This window comes from Trachurus trachurus, assembly GCF_905171665.1.
Source record: "Trachurus trachurus genome assembly, chromosome: 19".
NCBI lineage: Eukaryota > Metazoa > Chordata > Actinopteri > Carangiformes > Carangidae > Trachurus > Trachurus trachurus.
The window spans coordinates 21948458-21969662 of record NC_139913.1 but is presented as its reverse complement, the minus strand read 5'-3'; the positions used below and the strand labels follow the sequence as shown (position 1 = coordinate 21969662).

Below are 21205 nucleotides of genomic sequence, written 5' to 3'. Positions count from 1 at the left end.
GATGGGCCCAAACTGACTGAACCTTTATTTACTTTCCTCAACCTGCCCCTGCTCCCGTTCAAGCCGTCACTTTTTAAGAACAACATTTACATTTTTCTGCTATTGAACTGATGCTGCTTTCCCAGAGCGACCGATAATAAGCAAGCGCTTCTCAGAAGACTTGGAACAGGACACGCGTCGAGCGACAAACACGCTGAGGGCTCAAATAATGACAAAGGTTACAGAAGAGGTCACTAAAAGCTGAAAGAAATAACTGCTTTCATTTAGATAAAATATTTAAATCACCCTCATTTTATTCTTTTGGTGAATAGATATCACAAAAATCAGATATAACCTACTTATTGAGGTTATTTATTACACCTTTTTACTTTTCAAGTACCTAAGCTTTCATAGTCATCCATAAAAATATGACTCAGAATTTAATCAAGGCCAGAAGTAAGATGTTAGGCAGACATATGAGAAATAGGAGGGAAATAGGGTGATAAAGGGAAACAGTGAAGGACCGAGAGCAAAGGACAGGAAAGGAGAAGCAGGGAGGTGAAGAGAGGATAAAAGGGAGCTCATAAGATGTTAGAGAAAAGTGTTGAAAGTGCACCCTTTAGGAATTCACTTATCTCCCTGCCTCTGTTCGGTGAGACCCTTCACAGAGTCTATCACCATCGCCCCCAAGAGTCCTGCTGACATTTCCTTCAGCGGCTGAGTGTGTGTGAACACCACGTACCAGACTCACCCCTAGAAAACTCCCCATCATCTACATAGTTCCCATGGCAGAGCGGAGAGGGAGCAGCATAGTCATCATACCAGCGATGCCAAGACACCGGTAGCAAAGAGATGCCGTTTCAGAGCAGCACTGGCAAACCGGCGACCATGGCTGACGTTGCCAGCGCAGGATGACTCATATGCCAACATGGTGTCCATCTGGCAGATCAGTGTCATTTATCACCATGCCATAGATCAGTGCTTCTCAGCCAGGTTTTTGGACCTGCCTCCCCGGGGGACGCAGATCATTTTTGGGGGTTGTGGTATTAATAGGATTATAAACAATTATGTAAATCCACTATTAATTTGATAGTCATGTTCTGGACTCCCCTCATACAATCAGAAAAAACCTGAATGGTAAAATAAACCTTGATTTAGTTGTTGACCATCCTTCATACACAGTGTGTGATAGGAGGTCACGAGTGCTTCAGGGGGTTACAATCCAAAAATCCTGACACTCAGTGCCGTACATACTGTTACATCAACGCTAGGCATTAAATGTGTTTCAACTATTGATATGTGGAGCTGTTGTATAGTACAATGTGAGTCATGTGAGACACTGATGCCTCGGCACTTAAAACAGTAGTGCCACATTCAGATCTATGAATTTCTGCTGCTGTTTTCCAGAGCTCCAATCTAAACTTGGTTGCTGAATAGCCTGTCACCAAGAAACTACTCAGCATGGGTCACCCCACTGAGTCACAGGTTTAGTTGTAACCACGGCGGCGTAGGTTCGAGTCCGGCCTGCACCCTGCTTTCTCTTCTTGGTTTTCCCGTTACTATCACAATAAAGGCAAAAAATAACTTGAAAGAGAAAAAGACAGTACTTGTCGTGCCAAATTTCCAGTCACCAGACCGTCACTGTTACATCAGGTCACTGTGGAGACTGAATGAACACTTTTATTTTTTTTTTTAAGTGTTAATTTTTTAGACAAATAACACAGGACAGGTGTGGTAATAACAGGAGTTAAAGCAGTAGTTCCCAATCTTTTTTGGCTCGTGACCCCATTTTGACATCACAAATTTCTGGTGAGGGGCCATCAGTCAAGCTCAATTTATATTTGAGAAGCTGATAGTATGGAATACAGTTGTTTAAAGCAGATATCAGCTTCACGGCCGTTTCGGCTAATGCTGCGTTCAAGGCAGGCTTTTGAAACCGTAAGTTACAGCTTCAAGTCACAACTACGACTTGGTAGCGTTCCAGGTAACCCGTAGCTCGTGTTTTTACCATCCTGTTGTCTGTGAAAGTTCCCTATAACGGCCACTCGTAACTTCCGACCCGTGAACTCGTACCAGATCGAACTGGTATGACTTCACAGGAAGGAAAAACACAAAGTACGAGTTTCTTTGAACGCACCATGAGTTAGCAGCCCCCGCCCTTGTCAGGCATCAATTGGTCCTCGTGCTACGTCACCACATTCACGCGCATCCCTTGGCTGCACACACAGCCCTTCATGCCGTTCTCTCTCCTCATTGGATAACACTTGTATCCCACAAGGAAAATTTTCTCCTCGGGTTACAGCAGAGCAGAGTGACGGAGAGACTCGTGTTTAGGCTGAAATACTTCATGTAAGTGATTGCTGACGGAAAATAGGACTATTTAGGACTTATATTAACAAAAACATTCCACTGATATCTGCTTTAACATTGTGTGTTTTTAATCATAATTTTAAAAAGAATAATAATAAATTGAAAAAATATTTTTATCAGTTTTTTTTTCTTTTAATCAATTACTAGATATTTCAGGCGACCCCATTTGAATTCCAGGTGACCCTACGTGGGGTCCCGACCCCAAGGTTGAAAAACACTGAGTTAAAGACAAACAAAACAAAACAAAAGCATGCGAGACAATACAAAATAACAGGTGCAACGAACATGGAACATAATAACAGTAATAATGGTAATAGTAGTGAAAGGGTAATATTGATAGACTTGGCGAGTAGTAGAGGTAATAGAGTGTGGTGAGAGATTATATGATAATGATAGTTGTATTAATAACAGCAATAACAGTACATATAACAGTAATAATAATATCTGAACAAACAGACAAGAAGAGAGAGGGGAAAAAAGGGGAATGAACACTTTTCTGAACCTAAATTCCTATCCTGTGTGAGAAGAGATCACAAAATGTCATATATATATAACCCCCCCCCCCACCTGTCTCTCCTCCAGGGCTGACTCTGCCAAGATGATGCAGCCCGCGAGGGGGGACCAGGCCCACCAGCCGGCCCCAGCCCGCAAGTCAGCCAGCCTGTCCTCGCCAAGCGCGGCTCGCCGCCTATACCGCAACTTGTCTGGAAAGTTCCGTGTGGGCACCAACCCCCCGGCCCTGGAGGACAGTGTGGTGTCAGGACGGGGAGGAGACAAGGAGAGGCTGCGCAAAACCACCATAGTAAGTCAGAGAGAGAGAGAGAGAAAGGGAAAAAATAACAAGCCCAGAAATATTGTAGTCTAAAAATAGTCAGCGAAAACATATAGACTTGGACAGAAAGTGAACCTCAGGTAATGAGATCACACTGCATTGTGGGTATCTGCAGGGGGAGCAGGATGCACGTGATTACAATGCTGAATATTTATTGACAAAAGCTAAAATGAGTTTAAATACCACAATATGAGCTTTTCCATTCAACTCCATGTGAACCGTGTTTGTGTCCCAGTTCCAGAGTAATGAAGCTTTGTTCGAGGCGGTGGAGCACCAGGAGCTGGACCTGGTGCAGCTGCTGCTCTCCCAGTACAGTCTGGAGGAGCTGGACCTCAACACTCCAAACAGCGAGGGCCTCCTGCCGCTCGACATCGCCATCATGACCAACAACGTGCCCATGGCCAAGCTGCTGCTGAGGGCCGGAGCCAAGGAGAGTCCCCACTGTGAGTAGAGCTTCACTGTGTCACTGTTTCATTTCTGTGTGGAAGTTACTATACATCTAATTTGGTGATAGAGCTGAGAGCGGGGGCACACACACTGTACAGTATATAGTGCACAAACACCTACTTTCCTGAGCGTGTTCATTTTCTATAACTGATTAATACGATGGAATAAAATCTGAAACATATTTAAAAGGGAGGTCACGCAAAGCTCCTATTAAGCCCATTAGTACAGTCCATACAGAGATAAACACTACATGAAAGTGAGTGTACTCACTCTATTCATCTTTTGTTTAGTTTTATTCTACTAATAAAAGCAATGTTTCTCTCATGTATTCATATATTTGTATTTTTTCCTTGTAAACATTGAGAAGCTTTTTCTTTTGCTAATATAACTTTGGCTCGCCTACAGGTGAGTCACACCATAGCAAATGCTACATTGGCTTTCGGCGGCGAGCTCCTTGATTGGCCCGATCCCTCGGGCCAATCGAATCCTGTGTGATATTTGGAAAAAGCTTCGGCGAGCTGTCCTCTGCCAATCACAACTTGTACCTTTTACAAGCTAATGATAGGAGTAGAAACCACATCTGTCACTCGCTGACAGATCTCTAATCATTTAGTTCCTCTGCAGCTCAGCGTGGAGCCGAGCCCGGAGCCGATAGCTCCGTCACAACCTGCAACTGTTGTTGTGGAAGCCAGAGCTGCTGTCACAACATCAGCCCAAACCAAAGCTACCGCAGGTGTTGCCCGAGGCAACAGCGCACACACCGCCAACAACACAACCCCGCCGTGGCGCATTCGTCCGCACACTATTGACAAACTCACACACTTCTCTCTCTGTGTTTTCTTTTGGCAGCAAAAACATATTAAAGGCGATGAAGGGGTGGTGATCATGATGCAATATTAGTCATCTTCGTAAGCACTTTTCACTGTCTGTGATCTGCTGAGCCTCCGCTCCCTTCTTCTGTTAATGATTAGAACTCGCCAGTGAGGCTCCTCGGCTGTTTGTGTTTGTACTTGTGTGCACTCACACTCACACTCACTCACACACTTTTCCAAAGCTGAGCCAGACGTCTTATAAAGGTATCATTAAATTGAAAACACTTGAATGGAAAGTGGTGTTTACTGAAGTTCGCTCTTTGATTGTGCTCTCTCTCTCCAGAACCCAAATAACTCATGAGAGAGTGCAAGTGGTGTGTGTGTGAGTGAAAGAGTGAGAGAAGGAGAGAAAGAAAGGGAGAGAACAACGGCACATAAGGAAAGTAAAGGCTCGCCTTCTGTTTTTGTAAGCGTGTACTAATCAAACTCCATCTGAGGAGAATTGACATCAGAGACGCTGCAGACTTTTCCTTAAGCTCTGAAAGCAATTGATTTTGATGCTTATTGATATTTGCCATGCTTGACTTCACAGTGTGCGGTTACCACAGAGACAAGGGCAGACAAAGACAATCAAACAAATCTAAAAAGCAACTTCATAATCACGTTATAAATCCCTTGACGGCTCTCAATAGGACAAAGCGACTTTAATGTGCTGTTGAGGATCTCGGCCTTGATGTGAAATAAGGACAAATCAAGACACACGTACACACTGGTGACAGCATCTGGATCCATTTCTAAGCCTAGAAGGGGCTGGAAATGTAAATCAACGTGAACCTTGAGTAGTTATCCGTCCAGGGGGATAGCGAGCAATAATCCTAACTTAAACCTATCGACCTTCAAACTCTTCAAGCTCTTCGAGCCACGTTTTTCGCCTCCTCCTCCTCCTCCTCCTCCTGGAAGTGACAAACGGCCTTCGGGGTCTTCACACGAGCGGCCGAAAGAGAACAACAAAACTGACACCCCAGAGAAGACGCCGGGATTCAAAGAGAAGCTCGCAGCCACCGAGGAGACACCGAGAGAGCCGCAGAATTAAACACCCAGATGGACATTTTGACACGGAGCTTTAAACTTACTGTCAACAGTGGAATCTAACGCTCAACAGTGGAATCTACAATGAACAAACACAGACCACACAGACTAAACACAGACACACACCAGTCCCAAACACTCCAAGAATGACCAGCCACCAAAGAAGAAGTACAGTACAGTACGCTACTGTCCTGTGTGACCTTACCGGCTTTACATTACCTGTTGTGCGCCTGTATGTGTGCGTTCGCGATCGCCGTGACGAATGTGAGCCCTTTGATCGCCCTTTGATCCGCTCAGCCGTGATTAGAATATTTTCATTGGGTGTTACATCTCATCTACTATAGTGATGTGTTTTTTGTTTAAGTAAACATCATTGTTCACATTGTTTTAGTAACACCCTACCCCCTTTGAGAAAAACATTCCTCCGACGGCTGTGGTATACGATATAAATAGACCAGTTATACACATTTTTCCACAGGTTTCGCAGAAAAATAGTTTTACAACGGCCGTTTAAAACGACGTCCATGCATGTTCCCACCATTTTGTGCTCCCCGTATAACCGCATATGAAGCATACTCCTCCCTCTCTCACTCCTCTTACTTTCATTGCCCCATTTTCTGTGTCATTTTCTCGGTGATGTCATCTCTAAAGAGGGACTGCTTAGTTACATTAAATGAAGTTTATTGAGGAATCTGCCGCAGCATTTTGGCAAACAAAGATATTAAAAAAGAAGTGGCCTGCAAAAGCAATTTGCGACGTCGCAGGCGATTCCTCGCAATATCAGCGTCGTGGCCACGTGCAGCGCCGAGAAGCGCTCAATCAAAAGAAGGAGCCAGCACAATATTGACTTTCACTGATTGAGCTCGTAAATTACGCCGTAATGGAACGCAGTTTTTGTTCTAGTAGATTTAATAGTTCGAATCGAGAAAGTGAAGTTTGTACAGGAAAAAAAAAACGTCTTTTAATTAAGAACTTTCACTATCGTCGTTTCACATTCACAGTATTCTGCAGAGTTACTCTTTGGATCTTGGTTGGAAAAACAGCCCGCTCCAATTTATAGCCCAGCATTGCTAAGCTTTGACGTCTGTTTACCAACTGTTTTTATGTGTGAATATAAAAGTATTTTCTGGATGTCAGAGTCATTTTAAAATAATGGAGTCACTTTGTGTGCCTAAGGGTAATGAAACTTTTCTCTTAATACAGTGGGCATGACTTTGGTTTTTTCTCTCTCGCCGTCTTTCCCATGTGTTTCCTTTAGTCGTGAGTCTGGAGGGCCGAGCGGTGCACTTGGCCACCTTGGTGCAGGAGGCCGAGCAGCGGGTGTCGGAGCTCCAGGCCCAGGTGCGGAGCGAGGGTCCCTGCGAGCGGGAGGGATCGGACCGGGAACGGCAGCTGAAAGCCTGGGAGTGGAGGCTCCGGCTCTTCAGACGCATGCAGACGGGCTTCGAGCACGCCAGTAAGCCTGCAGGGCAACTTTGATGTTGCAGAGACTTTTTCACATGTTGAACAGTTGGGGAGAAGTTTGCCGCTCAGATCATTGCAGCAGTCGACCAGTCGTCTTTGCTTTTCTTTTTTTTTCTTCTTTTTTTTTGTTCTTGCACCGTTTTACTCTGCTGGCATTCTGTCTGGGCTGAGTTAAATGCTTCCACACTGGGATGCCTAGCAGACAACTGTGTGTGTGTGCAAACATAACGCGCCTGTATTCCTGCTTTAATTTTTTTATAGGCATTTCATGACACGCTTAGTGGCAGGGTAGACAGCCACCCCGTGAAAGCAGACACGCTCACACACACACACACACACACACACACACACACACACACACACACACACACACACACACACACACACACACACACACACACACATACACATACACACTCCTCCTCTTCCTCCCCGGCCAATCTGCACTTTGATGTGAAAAAGATCTTTCCCTACTTTATAATTCCACGTGCTCATGTAATGTGAGAGATACGTTGTGTGAACATGGATGGAAATTACACACCGTATGTCAAAAAGATGTTTACGGAGTTACATTCACAATGGCGCTCAGTGACATCCTCAGTATTGATTCAGTTGACATTAATTTGTGAAGATGGCAGATCAGACGTTATTGTCGTTTCCATCCATTACCGGCTGTGAAGTGCTTCCATTTCGCAGGCATCCGCTACGAGACGCTTTTTCAAACGTTTCACACACCTCTTTTAGTCTCTCCCTTTACAGTGTCACAATATGCAGCACAGCGCCTCAGTCTGCTGGTGTTTACCCGTCCGTCTCTCTACGTATTTACTTGGCCATCTTTGTGTCTCCCTGCCTCCTCAGACCCTCCAGACGCTCCCAGTGCTGTCCGCCTGTCTGTCAGCAGCAGCACCAGTCTGAGGGTGGACTTCCAGGAACCTCTCTGTGTCAACTCTGCTGTGGTTACCAAGTACAAAGGTCAGCCACTGCTTCATTTACATTCAGCGTCACAGTGTGTAAAGCTGTGACGCTAAACAAGATGTCAAAACCTTTTTATAGTGTTTGAAAAATAATGCCTTCTGAGATTTGACTGATATTAATTTATGTTTTTATTCTCAACATTTATATAAAGATGGTAAAAAGTGTTTCTTTCTGTGGCTGTGTGTGTATTTGCAGTGAGCTGGAGCAGTTCTCCATCCCTCAGTCCTTTGCTGGGTGAGATTGTGGTAGCCGACACCACTCTGCTGCAGTGCAACATCACTGGACTCCTTTCTGTGAGTCCTGCCAGAATCCCCGTCTTCCACCGTGTTTCTGATTCTGATGTAATGTAATGTCTGTCTGAAACGCTGCACCAGTATTAAAGTAGATCAGTCAGTCAGTCAGTATGAATCAGAGGGAATCTTTTGTTTCAGATTCTGGATCTTATTGTTTCGCATTTAAATAAATCTCTTCAATGCGATGCTGTCAAGAGGTAACACCAGGAGCTGCTAAACTGAGAATAAATTTGACTTATTTTGAAAGTTTCCTGGATAGAACAAGTATCCATGTGTATTTATCGTCCCTTACACCCACGCACATAAAACAATCTTCACATCAAGTTCTTCTAGGAGACTTATTTCCTATGCTCCTACCTCGCTCTCTAACAACTAGCAGATAAAAAGACTACACTCGTGATTTATATGGTAGTTTATGGGTGACAAAGCAACACAAAGAACCACTAAACTCTAGCTTCTCCAGCTGTTCGTGCTGACCGATAAAAAATTTAGAAGCTATTCTCCCACATTAAGGCCCCTGATATTATTTACATGGGGGCTTGAGGTGTTTGCTTAGGCGACATTTGAAGGCATTTCCCCAGTGACTCTTCTTTATTACATACATCAACCCCGACACACAAGTCGTCCTCAGCATCAATCCCAAAACGATGGGGGGGGGGGAGACTTATGGCCGTGCTCAAGACACAATTGGTCAACATGGCTTATTTGTTTTTTGAAAGTCTTGGCTCCTGACCATTCATAAGCAACAGTTGCAAAACAGCCTCCAAAATGATAAAAAGAGCAGCTTGGTTGCCTGCCACCTGATTTATGTTTGGCATTTTTAAGCGGGCACATAGACAAATGGACACTCCACTGGTTGTTTGTTATTGTGTGGGAGAGAAGAACCCCCCCACCCCCCCAACCCTCTGCTTTAAGACCCCCGCTGCCAGCCAAAGCTCAGTCCTGTCACATGACAGGGGTCAAGGCGAGGTCAGGAAGTGTCGGCGGCTGGTTTGATTGATCTGGCTGAGAAAGGAGAAGCATAGGCCTGCTGTCTGCACACTGGGCATGGAGACAGACAGAGCTTCTTGATAGACCCTTCACCCTTCCACACACACGCATATACACACTCACACACAGCAAGAGACAGATGCTAGGGATGTCACGATTACTTGTTTTCACATGTAACGATTACTTGTTTTCACAATTAATCACGGTTTTAAACGCCACAATTATTTAATCGTAAAGGTTCCTAAATACCGTCACTTTCCAAAAAAGATGATGTCGGAACCATGTCGGCAGATCAGCGCAACTTACACGGAATGAAAACAAAGTTACGCAACATTATGAACAATATGAATCATCACCCGTGGGATAACCACCCTGTTTTGTACCCCAGAGTAAAGGTAAATACACAGTAACTGGCATAAATTATGTTAAAGCAGAAGTAAGCGATCCGGTCGTTTTGGCTAATGCTGCGTTCCAGGCAGGCTTTTGAAACCGTAAATTACAGCTTCATGTCACAACTTACGATTTTGTAGCGTTCCAGGCAACCCACTTGTGTTTTTCCGACCTGTTTTACCTGTGAAAGTCACTATAACGGCCACTCGTAACTTCCGACCCGTGAACTCGTACCAGATCGAACTGGTATGACTTCACAGGTCGGAAAAACACGAGTTACGGGCTGCCTTGAACGCACCATAACAATCCTCGTCGCTACGTCACCACATTCAGGCGCATCCCTTGGCTGCACACACAGCCCTGCATGCCGTTCTCTCTCCTCATTGGAGAAAAACTGTAGGATACGAGAAAAGTTTTCTCCTCGACTCAGAGCAGAGCAGAGTGACTGACAGACCCGTGTTTCGGTCCAAACACTCTATGTAAGTGATTGCTGTTGGAAGATGTAACTATTTAAGACTTATATTAACACAAATATATCGCTTACTTCTGCTTTAATGTCAATTTACCTAACTAACACTGAACTGGTAGGAATTTAAATGTTAGCGCCTCATTTGTAAGAAAAAAAAAGATTTAAAAAACCTTCAAACATTTGAATACTTCAAACATTTCCTCTGAATGATTAATAATTGGTCCTATATTAATAGATACATAAAGGGACAACGAGGAGTTTGTATTTGGTTATAAAAAAGTCTCACATTAATGTGGATGAAACTATGTTACCCACTTGTTAATGGCTCCATTTTCGATAAACATATCGTTTTGTCTCTATCATTATTTTGTTATTATTATTAGGTGGTGGAAATGCTGGGCGAGCCGACCAGCGTTTCCTTACTTTCGGTTACTTACTTGATGAATGAAAACATTCTTGGCAAGACGTCCGTCCTGCGCCGGTCCAAGAATTTCACCGTGCGCGTGGAGGCTCATGGGAAATGTAGTATGAAATCACTTCGCTTTCCAAAACTCCTTGTTGTTCCTTTAAAATAATCCGTTTATATAATTAGTAACGCAATATATATTGACTATATTTGATTTTACACATTCATAGTGTTGTAAAAGTATTGAATGTAATAATCGTGATACCAAGAACATCTAAAATCGTGACATCCCTAACAGATGCACTTAACCCCTGCATATATACAGTATATATATACAGTATATATATATATATATATATATATGTTTTTACACCTATCTATGATTTGCAGATGCATTCTCTGTTTCTCTCGTTCCTCAACATTGTGCCTCAACTGTGGTGTCTTGTCCGTCCAGGGGAACTATTACTACGTCCAGGTGTCGGCCTACAACATGAAGGGCTGGGGGCCTCCACTAGTTTCCACTCCTGCCTGCGCTGCGCCTTCCAGTAAGTCCCCGCTTTGTGATCACACGTGTGTATGTTCACGTTACGTGCTTAAATTTTTTTACATAAAACAAAACATAAAACATCCAGTTAACAACAGCTCCAAACAAGTGGCCCTGAAGGGTTTTGGCTGGCCCCACTAAATTAACACCAGTGTAAAAGAGTTTTCACACAGGACATAGCTGAAAAATGAGTGTGTGTGTTATGTTATGTTGTGTGTGTGTGTGTGTGTGTGTGTGTGTGTGTGTGTGTCCTGCATGAATGATACAATCTCTCATAGCTTTCCCACACATTAAGGGACTTGGACATCACATCATTTCACATCCATTCAATTGATTTGGTTATTCCAACATCATTCCAGCGTTGCTTTGACAATATTAGGGTGGTGGGGGGTGAGGTTGGGGGGTGGGGGGGGTGACAGCTGGGCCCTCCACTGCCAGCAGGCTGGGTGGGTTTTGGGACCCCCACTGCGGACGTCAGTGAGTGTAACCATAGCCTCAGGATGGTGTTTGGGGCTGGCTGGCACAAGAAGCTGCCCGAGTTCAGCCAAGAAGTTAACCGTGAAGTCATGTGCAACAACAGCTGAGGTGTTGACTCACCACAGCAGCTCCGACTCCCGCTGCCCCCCCCCACCTCCACCCACACCCCATCTATCTATCTATCTATCTATCTATCTATCTATCTATCTATCTATCTATCTATCTATCTAGCTATCTAGCTATCTAGCTATCTATCTGTAGACTATGAGATACATTTGATAAGTCAAATTATTCATGTATGTGAAATAATAGCGTGTGTGTGTATTTGTGATCTATGAAATGATCTCCTGATCACTGTTTGTCTGCAGCTTGTAAAGTCTGCACAGTTGCTACACACCTACTATAAGAGAGTGAACATAGGTACTGTGATTGTGGGTGTGTTGGCACACTCATTGCACATCTGGGGAACACATGGACATGTTTGTCCTCATCAGCACACCATGTTTTTCAGCAAGTGTGCATGTGTGTGTATGTGTGTCTTCATTTTAAGAACTGGGCTTTCCCTCTCTTTTTTTTCTCTACTGTCCACCTCCCTCCCTCTCACAGAGCTAATTTCGATGTTGCGTGTTTGTGTTTTCCATTTGGGCCTACCACTGGAAATATTTGCATGTCTGTGCTGTAGCGCGCGGCGCGGCCCCAACAGTGGGGGCCTTATACCGGCCCATGGACGCCCATTAAAGGGCCCGCTTGTCCTGTCGGGACAGGCACCTTTCCGGGAATAGAGCTCACCGTGTTTCAGCCCCACGCGCCCTCCGGGGGGCTCCAGGAGAGGGAGTCGGGGTGGGGGTGACGGGGGAAATGGGGGGGGGCTGGGAAGGGGGGGGGTTATCGCTGACACATCCTCCAGTGAGCAAGCAGGGATGCTGGCTGGTTGGTCAACACAGAGTGCAGAATGCTTTGACCAGTCGTTTTCTGCAGAGCTGGTCATCTGTGAGAAGGAAGGGAAGCAGTGTGTGTGTGTGTTTCAGTGCTTTTCTTTTTTTTTATTGATGTTTATGTCAGACAAATACAAATAAATACCTGTTACAGGGTTCCTACGCAAGTATGGAAAGTATGGAATTTGATTTTATACATTTCCAGGTCTGGAAAGTATGGAAAATGGAAACTATTGTATGGAAATATATTTATTTTATTTATCTTGTCTTGGTTCGGTCTTATCTGAAGTTGTTTGGGTTAACTATTTTGTATGTGCTATTGTATTTAGCTACAATCTCCTGGAAATTATTTGGTTGCATAATGGCATACACATTCAGAATAATGAAAACAAGATAAATTGCATGCTTTTTTTATATTATGCACATCTATTTACTTAAATATCACAAATTATTTGATTTTTTTTACCGAGAAGTCTGGAGATTAGGGTCTGGAAAAAGTATGGAACCCTGCTGTTACCTTGTTGCAGTTACATGGATAAGAGAAACATCTTGTGTGCATTTATCACTATCTGCCTTGTCTTTTTTTTTGTTTTCCTTACAAACGTTTTCTGATGGAGCATCACTTAGTGTATCTGTACGACTATGAAAGAGAAACACAAAACAAAGACACAAAGAGAAACAAAAGAATAGTAGGAGTCAGATGTTGCATTACAGTGATCGAGTCGAGTCTTTTGCTTGTGGAGGCAGTAGCACCATGTGTGGTGTCTTACTTTCCTAACTGACACTGGGCCAGCCCCACTGTGTTTGTGTGTTGGACTACATGCGTGTGTGTGTCTCTGTGTGTGTGTACTGACATCTCAGCCCAAATATGTGCGGGGCAGCCAGTTGCACTGGTGCTCAGTGGGTCTGTCCGTCAGCCAACCACAGCTTTCTCACACTGGGGTGGGTGCTGTTTCCTATAGTACACACACACACACACACACACACTGGACCTGTTTGAGAAGCGGTCCGTCTCACACACCTCACACTCCTACGATTGGAATCCTCAGGAACAGGGCCAGGCCCAGGATTTTTGGGGTCCCGGGGAGAATTTGACCCCCCCTACCCCCCCCCCCACCCCCTCTCTCCACCAATGACCTCAGCCAGAGTCCCACTGATGTATGCGTCAACACGGTGTAGCCGTACAATAGTGAAAGTGTCAAATCAGCCAAGTATAATCTAGACAACTGTTATTTTTACTACAATGAAAACCACGAATAGAAAGAAAATATATTAACATGTATTTTTGAGTTTTTCATAACCCGAGTGGTCTCTGGGAGCTCGTTTCTGAGAAGTGTGATTCTGACGCATGCTTCAAATGAACAGGTTTTCCATTTAAGTTCAAACAAGAAGTCAAGTTTATTTTCATCTCAGCAAAGTTATTGCTCCATGGTCCATAGATCTAGGTACAGCAATTTCAAATAAACCAAATGATGGTGATGTACTCAAACATTCCACTGTGAGCACAGCGCTAGCCAAAAACTACGCTTCACTCAGTAGCAATCTGTCTGCAATACAAATCTTAAAAACCTTGCACACCACAAAAACAAGTAGAGGACTCTGAGAGGTCAACACTGACTGACGTGTCTTTAGTCATACAAGAAGAATATGTCTGAAATGTCTTTCCTCTAGTTAAGTGCAAATTGTTATTTGGATTTCATGATAAACACTGAGAAAACTATAATAATATAATGAGCTGTACCATGGCCTGTCGTGATGTATTGCTTAACCATAAACCATATTCCTATTGTAAAGGTTAATTGGGGTTTCATTTTCACAGTGATACGTTTTTAAGAAGATATACACTTTATCTATCAAGAATAAATCACATTGTCACAATCATTTCATGAAAAGTGTAAAGGATAGGCTAATATAAGCCTTGGGCTTCAGCCTATGCCCTTTTCGGTCACTGTATGATATTTTCTTTTTGTGGGTGTGTATGGTTGCAATTCTGTATAATATGTGTTGGCTAAATTGTTCACACAGAATGGTTGATTTTGATGTTGGTGTTGTATGACTGAAATAAACAAATTTCAATTCAATTCAATTCAAAAGAGGTAAAAAAAGATATATATATTTTATTCCAACTTTATAGGAAACATTGTATATTGATATTATATCATTTGATAATTGGCACTGCACAGTTTTGCAAACATGAGAGAAATTAAAGGCTGTGACATCATTAAAGTCAGTAGCAGCCCTGGATGTCTGTACTGAGATAGTTCAGTGGTGAGTTGAAGTTACTTGCACGGTTGAAAAATAACAGGACACACACAGCAGGTCTATCTATATCTGTGCTATGAATCTTGAAAAAAGAAAGAAAAGTTGCATGGTCACTCCTCTGACGGTGTCTTTGTTCCCGTGTGTCTGCAGGCTGGAGGGACATCGACGGCCGGGCTCCGCGGCAGAGAGGCCAGAAGGAGGCGTTAGACCAGCTACTGGGCCAGATAAAAGAAGCTCACCGCCACTGTGTCTGCCACGGTATCAACAACTTTTTGATCGATTCCTTGAGCATGTTTACCTACAGGGCTGAAGGGGGTAACACGAGAGCTGTAGAAGTTTGCGTGACGGTTTGTTGACCCCTGGAGAAACCCGAGCCCTGAAACCCGACAGTGATAGTGACTTGATGCACTCATTGAACTAAATGTGAGCACATGTTATATCCACCATAAGTATACGTCTAAAACCGCCATTGGCTTTAACTATGGAGTTACATGCAGTAAATTCTTAGGTAGAATAACAACTTGAGACTACATGACTACTAATACACTTGACCCTAACCTTAAGACCAGTGCTGGTATCAGTTGAAGTGAAGCTGAAGCTGAAGTGAAATGTAGCCTGACCTGTGGTATGAGCTCCTGACATTAACCTGAGCTTCTGTCGTTTTCACTACGCCTGTCAAGTTTTAAACAAACACATCTGAATTTTTGAGCCTACCGTCTAGTTCATGTTTCAGAAATATTCTCGGTGTAAACAAACACCGACGCGCAGCTACGGAACGGTTCGGCTCGCAGGTGGAAGCCGTCTCTCCAATTGCTGTGTTTCATCTCACCTTGACAGACACTTTACAATCTCAGGCACGACAAGTACTTTGGGGGGCCGCGCACCCCTAAGACAGCATGCCACCTCAAAAATAATACCCTCCCCCCTCCCGCGTCTCAACGAGACCTCCACCCCCTTATGCGTCTTTCCATGACTCAGCCCTTCCTCTGTTGAAAACTTCTCTCTCTCTCTCTCGCTGTGACAAAATGCAGATCGACCTCTCTCACACTCAAGCTGTTTATATCTCCAAACACTGCTGGCTGTAAGTCGCTCCCATAAGTGTCAAAACCTGTCCACGCTGACTTCTCAGCATGACGGCAAACTGCATTAAGCGTCGAGCAAGTCGTCTCCCCCCTCTCACACACCCCACACGCCCCAAAACACACTCGCCCCACTTACTATTGTTCACTGTGGCCAGAGCGTATTTTTGCCACAGAGCGAGACGCAGCATAATAGTCAGTATTGAGCGGCTCTCGCTTCTTCAGCCGGCGACTGATTGAGCTTGAGAGTCGAGGCACGGTAGCCGAGGTGGCGTGTCCCGGGGTCATGTTTGTTATTTCTGTAAGAGAAAAGTCTTGGGCTGGAGTCGGGACAAGGCATAAATTAACACTGACTACTGCTGCACCCCCCCACCCCCTGCCCCACCCCACACACACACACACACACACACACACACACACAGCCCGCCAGTCGTCCTGTCTACTGTCCATACATATACACACTGGAAGATAGACAGGCAGACACATAGATACACATGTACACGTACAGACACAAATATTCATGTACATGCTCACTTTCAACCCTCTCCCACATGACCCCCACCCTCCTGTCGCAGCCCGTGCCACCTTCTCCCTCTTGTCCAAACACTATTAATTAAACTTTGAAAGAGGCCTTGACTAACACAGGCAGTCGGCCCTACTTGTCTGTCTTACTCAGTGTCAAACAGGGACTGAGGCCAGGAGGACTGGAGCTCCACAGACTCGCAAGTGGAGAGAAATTTGGGTGAGGTGAGAGGGGTCGAGGGGCGCTGTTTTCTCTCGTTACTCCACCTCGACTCTTCCACCTGAAGAGAAAATGAGTTCTTTTCGGGTCCTGAATGGGGGGATTTATTGACTTTAAGTGGCCTGGGGCTGGAGTAAGATCACCTGGGAGGGGAGGGGGGGAATCTGTGGAGGTTTTGGGACTCGAGGTTTTTCTAATGAGTTGGGAGGTGCGTTATCTCACCAACAGGCGCCCACACAAACACACACATACATATATACACACACACACACCTCCCTCTCTCGCCTCCAACCCCCTCCAGGCCCACTAAAAATAAACATGTCCCCACAGACTTAACTGACCTCCCTGTCAGTGAGTGGCAAAGGGTTAAGACGCATACAGACACACACACACACACACAAATTACTACAGCTCCTTGGCTCCACTCGTATGGCCGTAGCTCAAGACATGCCATGCTCCAGCAGCTATAGTATGTGCAGGTAAACACACACACACACATACACATACACACGGTTAGTGTTCCTCTGGGACTTGAGAGCTAGTGGTTCCCTCAAGGCCCATAGTCTGCTGCTGGCAGCCAGCATGACTGTCAAATGGTGCCGCGCCACTGGAGCGCATGAAATGTCGAAAAACATTCCCCTCTAACCGTGTTGTTGGACGTGTCAAGTCTGTTGTCAATTAAGTAACGGGCTGTCACTGGGAGAGATGTGTCCACAGTCTGTCAGGACGGAGGTATTCATTGGTGTTGGAGAGAAAATCGGACCGAGTGGCCTGATTTTCAGCATCAAGAGTCTCAGTATATTCACTCAAAACAAGTAATCTGATTCACTTATTCCGTCGCTGCGTGAGATTAACTAAATCCTCCCTCTGTTCTCTGTCTCGTCCACACAGAACAGTGCAAAGCTCCACCGCAAGGCAGGAAGCACTCGGTGTCCAAAAGCCTGCGCCACCTCTTCCAGACCACCAGCAAATTCGTCAAAGGCTTAAAAAGGTTCATCATCGCTTTGGTTCTGACTTTTCTTCCCCCTTTGTGAATGAAATTGTAAATACTTGTCCATGTCTTCTTGTTTTTCATTGAGGATTCATGCTGCACAGAACATGTGATAGTCGTTATTGAATATCAGTAATGATGTGTCGTGAGCAGTAAAGTTTCAGGTCCAATTATCACATTTTAATGATGTGTATTCAGTTTGCTGTAACGGATGTATCTGTAACACGTGTCCTTCTCCTCTGCTCCTCTCCAGAGGTCTCTATCTGACATCCATATTCTACAGAGATGATAATGTGCTGGTTACGCCAGAGGACCAAATTCCCATTGTGGAGGTTGAAGATTCCTACTCCAGCTCACTCATGCAGGACTTCCTTTGGTTTACCAAGGTACACAGACAAACTCAGGAGGAAGAGAGAAAACAAAATTTATAATCCTACTGATTAAAACAACAGAAATAATTGGATGTTTTTTGTTTAGGTGTCCTACTTGTGGGAGGAGATTCCCTGGCTGCAGCAGTGTCTCAGTCCGTCCCAGTCGTCGTGTTCCTGTACTCTGCAGACCCGCCTCAAGATGCTCCAGGCTGTGTCCCATCTACAGGTTTTACAACGCTCAGCAGACTTAACCTCAGTGTTTCAAACTATGTGTAATGGAAATTGTGGCAGTTGTGGTAACTGTGACCTCATGATCTCATAGTCTGAGAGATTTTAGGGAATATATACTCCCCCATATGTTTTTGTTCCCTCTGTTGTTAACTTTATTATCTGATGTGTTTTCTCAGGGAATGCTGGGAACCCAGGACCTTGGTCAGGTGTATCTCGAGCCAATCAAAGACAAGCACGGTAACGCCCTGCTGGTGCTGCTAAAGGACATGAGCTCCTGCCCCAACCTGGATGGGGTACGGTGGACACAGCTCTGTAAACTGCAGCTCCAACGCAAGTCTATCTCCTCCCCTGAAGAGCCCACCGCATTGGACATGCTTCTCATCACACTCCATGTGAGTCCAACTGGAAAGAGATTCTCAGTTTTGGAAAATCGGTTATTTTAGCTTTTGTTTTGGAGACAGGCCGTTTCCACAGCATTTAAGGAATGGTAGGAGGGTTTGTCAGCAGCGGTTATGGTTTTTATCAGGCTCATTCTTTGCATTTTTTCTGTTACCCGGAGATTTAGCAAGATGAAACAGCATAATGTCAGGCACTTTGTCAACAACAAAATGCCCAAAATCACTGGAAAACATTTATTTATTGAAATTGCTGTAATGTTTTTAAACTCCCATTCACAGAAAACCAGTAAACATGAGGCTCCGTGGCTGAGACAATAGGACAGTAAATTGAAATGTGCTTCCAATTACGAGTGCTGCTTGTGCAGACACTCTTTATTTAGACAAACATTAATCATCATGACTCTCCGCTCCCATTTGCCACCTCCTTTCTAAGAACACATATTGAACTGACTCACCATTATATTAATTAAAAAGCCAGATTTCAGGTCAAATCTTGAATCCCTTCCAGCCCAACATGAATGTTAATCATCTTTAATTTCAAAACTGCCCACAGAGGCTCTGGTATTTTGATGTGAATTTCAGCGTGGTGGACATGATGATGATAATCTAACTAATTGTTGTTGTTTTTCGTTTTGTAACTAACACTGTGTGGCTTTTGTGTTCACAACGACTACAATCTGGAACCAAACCACAAGTTGATTTTGTCTATACAGCCCGGTAAACTTGATACCATTGTTGCAACGCTGTTTTGTCTCCAGTGCAAAGTCAGTTTGTCCTTGTGGTTCCAAAACAATAGTGGAGACTCCCTGTGGCAAAACCACAGTTGACTGAAATATTTGTTTTGTGGCCAGTTATGAACAAATTGTATGATGAAATACTTAAAAATGTGCTGATCGGCCGATTTTGCAGTGCTGACTTCCACTTTAAACACGTTGGATCAACTCTGGACTGAAGCGTATCAAGAACGAAAAACAGGAAAATAAGGAGGAAAAAAAGCAGCATCATTTAAAGAGGAACTAAGCAGGATTTTCCTGTGGCTATGCTACATTTTTACATTAATTAGAAAGCTCTGGAATAATTGTGCTAGTTAACTGCATGACTTGTGACTTGTTAGAGTGAGAATGGAGGCTCTCTACCTTCCACCTCATCTCACGGCTGAAAACCAACCTGCAACATCAGTGTAGTACCTGGCCGCCGCCCCGGTGTCCAGCTCTGGTCTCTGCACACCGCGACACAAACATGCTCCATAACCCTCAATCTTTTGTTTATGACAGTTTAAAGGGATAGTTCACCCAAAATTCAAAGTGCACTCATTATCTACTCACCCTCATGTCGACTAAGGGCTGGGAGAAGTTTCAGAGTCCTCCGTGCCTTCTCTGAGTTACAGGGGGTCTCGGCGTAGCAGTGCATGTCCATATAACGGTTGCAAATGGATACCAACTGTCTTCGTAACAAAAAGACACACCAAAAAACATCCAAATACCTCCATGCTGCTCGTATGTAATATCCGTCTTGTATTGAAGCCCCGAAAAGCGAAATTGTTCCGAAAAAAAAAGTCTATATTTCAAGCTTGTTTGTAGCGGAAGCTCCTCTTCCTGGTTCGCCCAAATTGGACGGTCCAGGGTCTGTCCTCTCCCTGGTCCATCCAATTTGGACAAAGAAAAGTGGTATCCATTTGCAACCGTTATATGGACATGCACTGCTATGCCGGGACCCCCTGTAACTCAGAGAAGCCACGGATAACTCTGAAACTTCAATTTGAATTTAGGGTGAACTATCCCTTTAAGACTACACAAATCGTATAAGTTATATAATGTTATCCACCGCTCCATTTTTCGCCGGCTTTGTTAAAAATACATAGAAAAACACACAATGCACATGGCCAGGCAGAGGGTTGGCAAAACAGAGGAAAAGCGGCCAGACTTGCATACATGTAGTTCCTCTTTAAATTACTGTGAGGATGCTCATTGAGACAATATAAATTCAGTATTGCAACACAATTAAACACATTTTTCGATCTATCTGCTTTTTCCCAGGAGAAGCTGGCGTATCACAGACGGAGCAGGAAGCTGTTGTCTCCAGGATTGTACCTGGGCTACCTGAAGCTGTGCACGTCAGTGGAGCAGATCAGAGCGCTGGTCCCTCAGAAACTCCCCAATGTCCTCTGTCACACAAAAATAAGGGACAACAGCAACGTGTCCAGGTGGGGGAATGACGGCCGATTCATGCGGCTCGGCGTAGATGGGAATTTTTGTTTGTGGGGTTAACATCCCTGTTGCTGTGTTTGGTTTCAGAGAGGAGTGGCAGTGGCTGCAGGCCCTCAGCTCTCTGGAAGAGTCGTCAGAAATGGACCAAGATATACAGAGCGCTCCACATCGCCTCCTGCAGGACCTACGCAACGCCATCAAGGACCTTATGGCCCACATCAACGTCCCCGGCAATCAGGTCCGAGTCGAACGGTCTGACCAGTCAGAATGCGAGCTTTTGTACTTTGTCTAGTTTGTGTAGTAATTTTGCCTGATACCATGGAACCAGTAGAAGGACGCCAAGTTCCAGAGGCAGTAGCAAAGAGCTCAAAGCAATGAAAATGATTCCAGAGGATACTCAGCCAGTTCTGGTTAGACCACTAATTCTACATGATTTCTATAAAAGAACACGG

At 44.5% G+C, this 21205-nt stretch overlaps 2 protein-coding genes across 2 annotated transcripts in view; both read left to right on the top strand.

Annotated features, from left to right (window-relative positions):
• Window positions 1–21205, top strand: part of mfsd1l (major facilitator superfamily domain containing 1-like) — a 258249-nt gene that overhangs the window by 45634 nt on the left and 191410 nt on the right. The window lies entirely within an intron of this gene.
• Window positions 1–21205, top strand: part of ankfn1b (ankyrin repeat and fibronectin type III domain containing 1b) — a gene marked incomplete at both ends in the record, with an annotated part of 117182 nt that overhangs the window by 91541 nt on the left and 4436 nt on the right. The window contains 13 exons of the mRNA XM_083993970.1: window positions 2932–3151; window positions 3417–3624; window positions 6788–6985; window positions 7852–7965; window positions 8164–8261; window positions 10971–11061; window positions 14885–14992; window positions 17447–17546; window positions 17800–17932; window positions 18024–18143; window positions 18325–18540; window positions 20583–20749; window positions 20841–20991. Coding sequence (XP_083850096.1) covers window positions 2932–3151; window positions 3417–3624; window positions 6788–6985; window positions 7852–7965; window positions 8164–8261; window positions 10971–11061; window positions 14885–14992; window positions 17447–17546; window positions 17800–17932; window positions 18024–18143; window positions 18325–18540; window positions 20583–20749; window positions 20841–20991 — 1924 coding nt within the window. The remainder of the gene's footprint in view (window positions 1–2931; window positions 3152–3416; window positions 3625–6787; window positions 6986–7851; window positions 7966–8163; window positions 8262–10970; window positions 11062–14884; window positions 14993–17446; window positions 17547–17799; window positions 17933–18023; window positions 18144–18324; window positions 18541–20582; window positions 20750–20840; window positions 20992–21205) is intronic.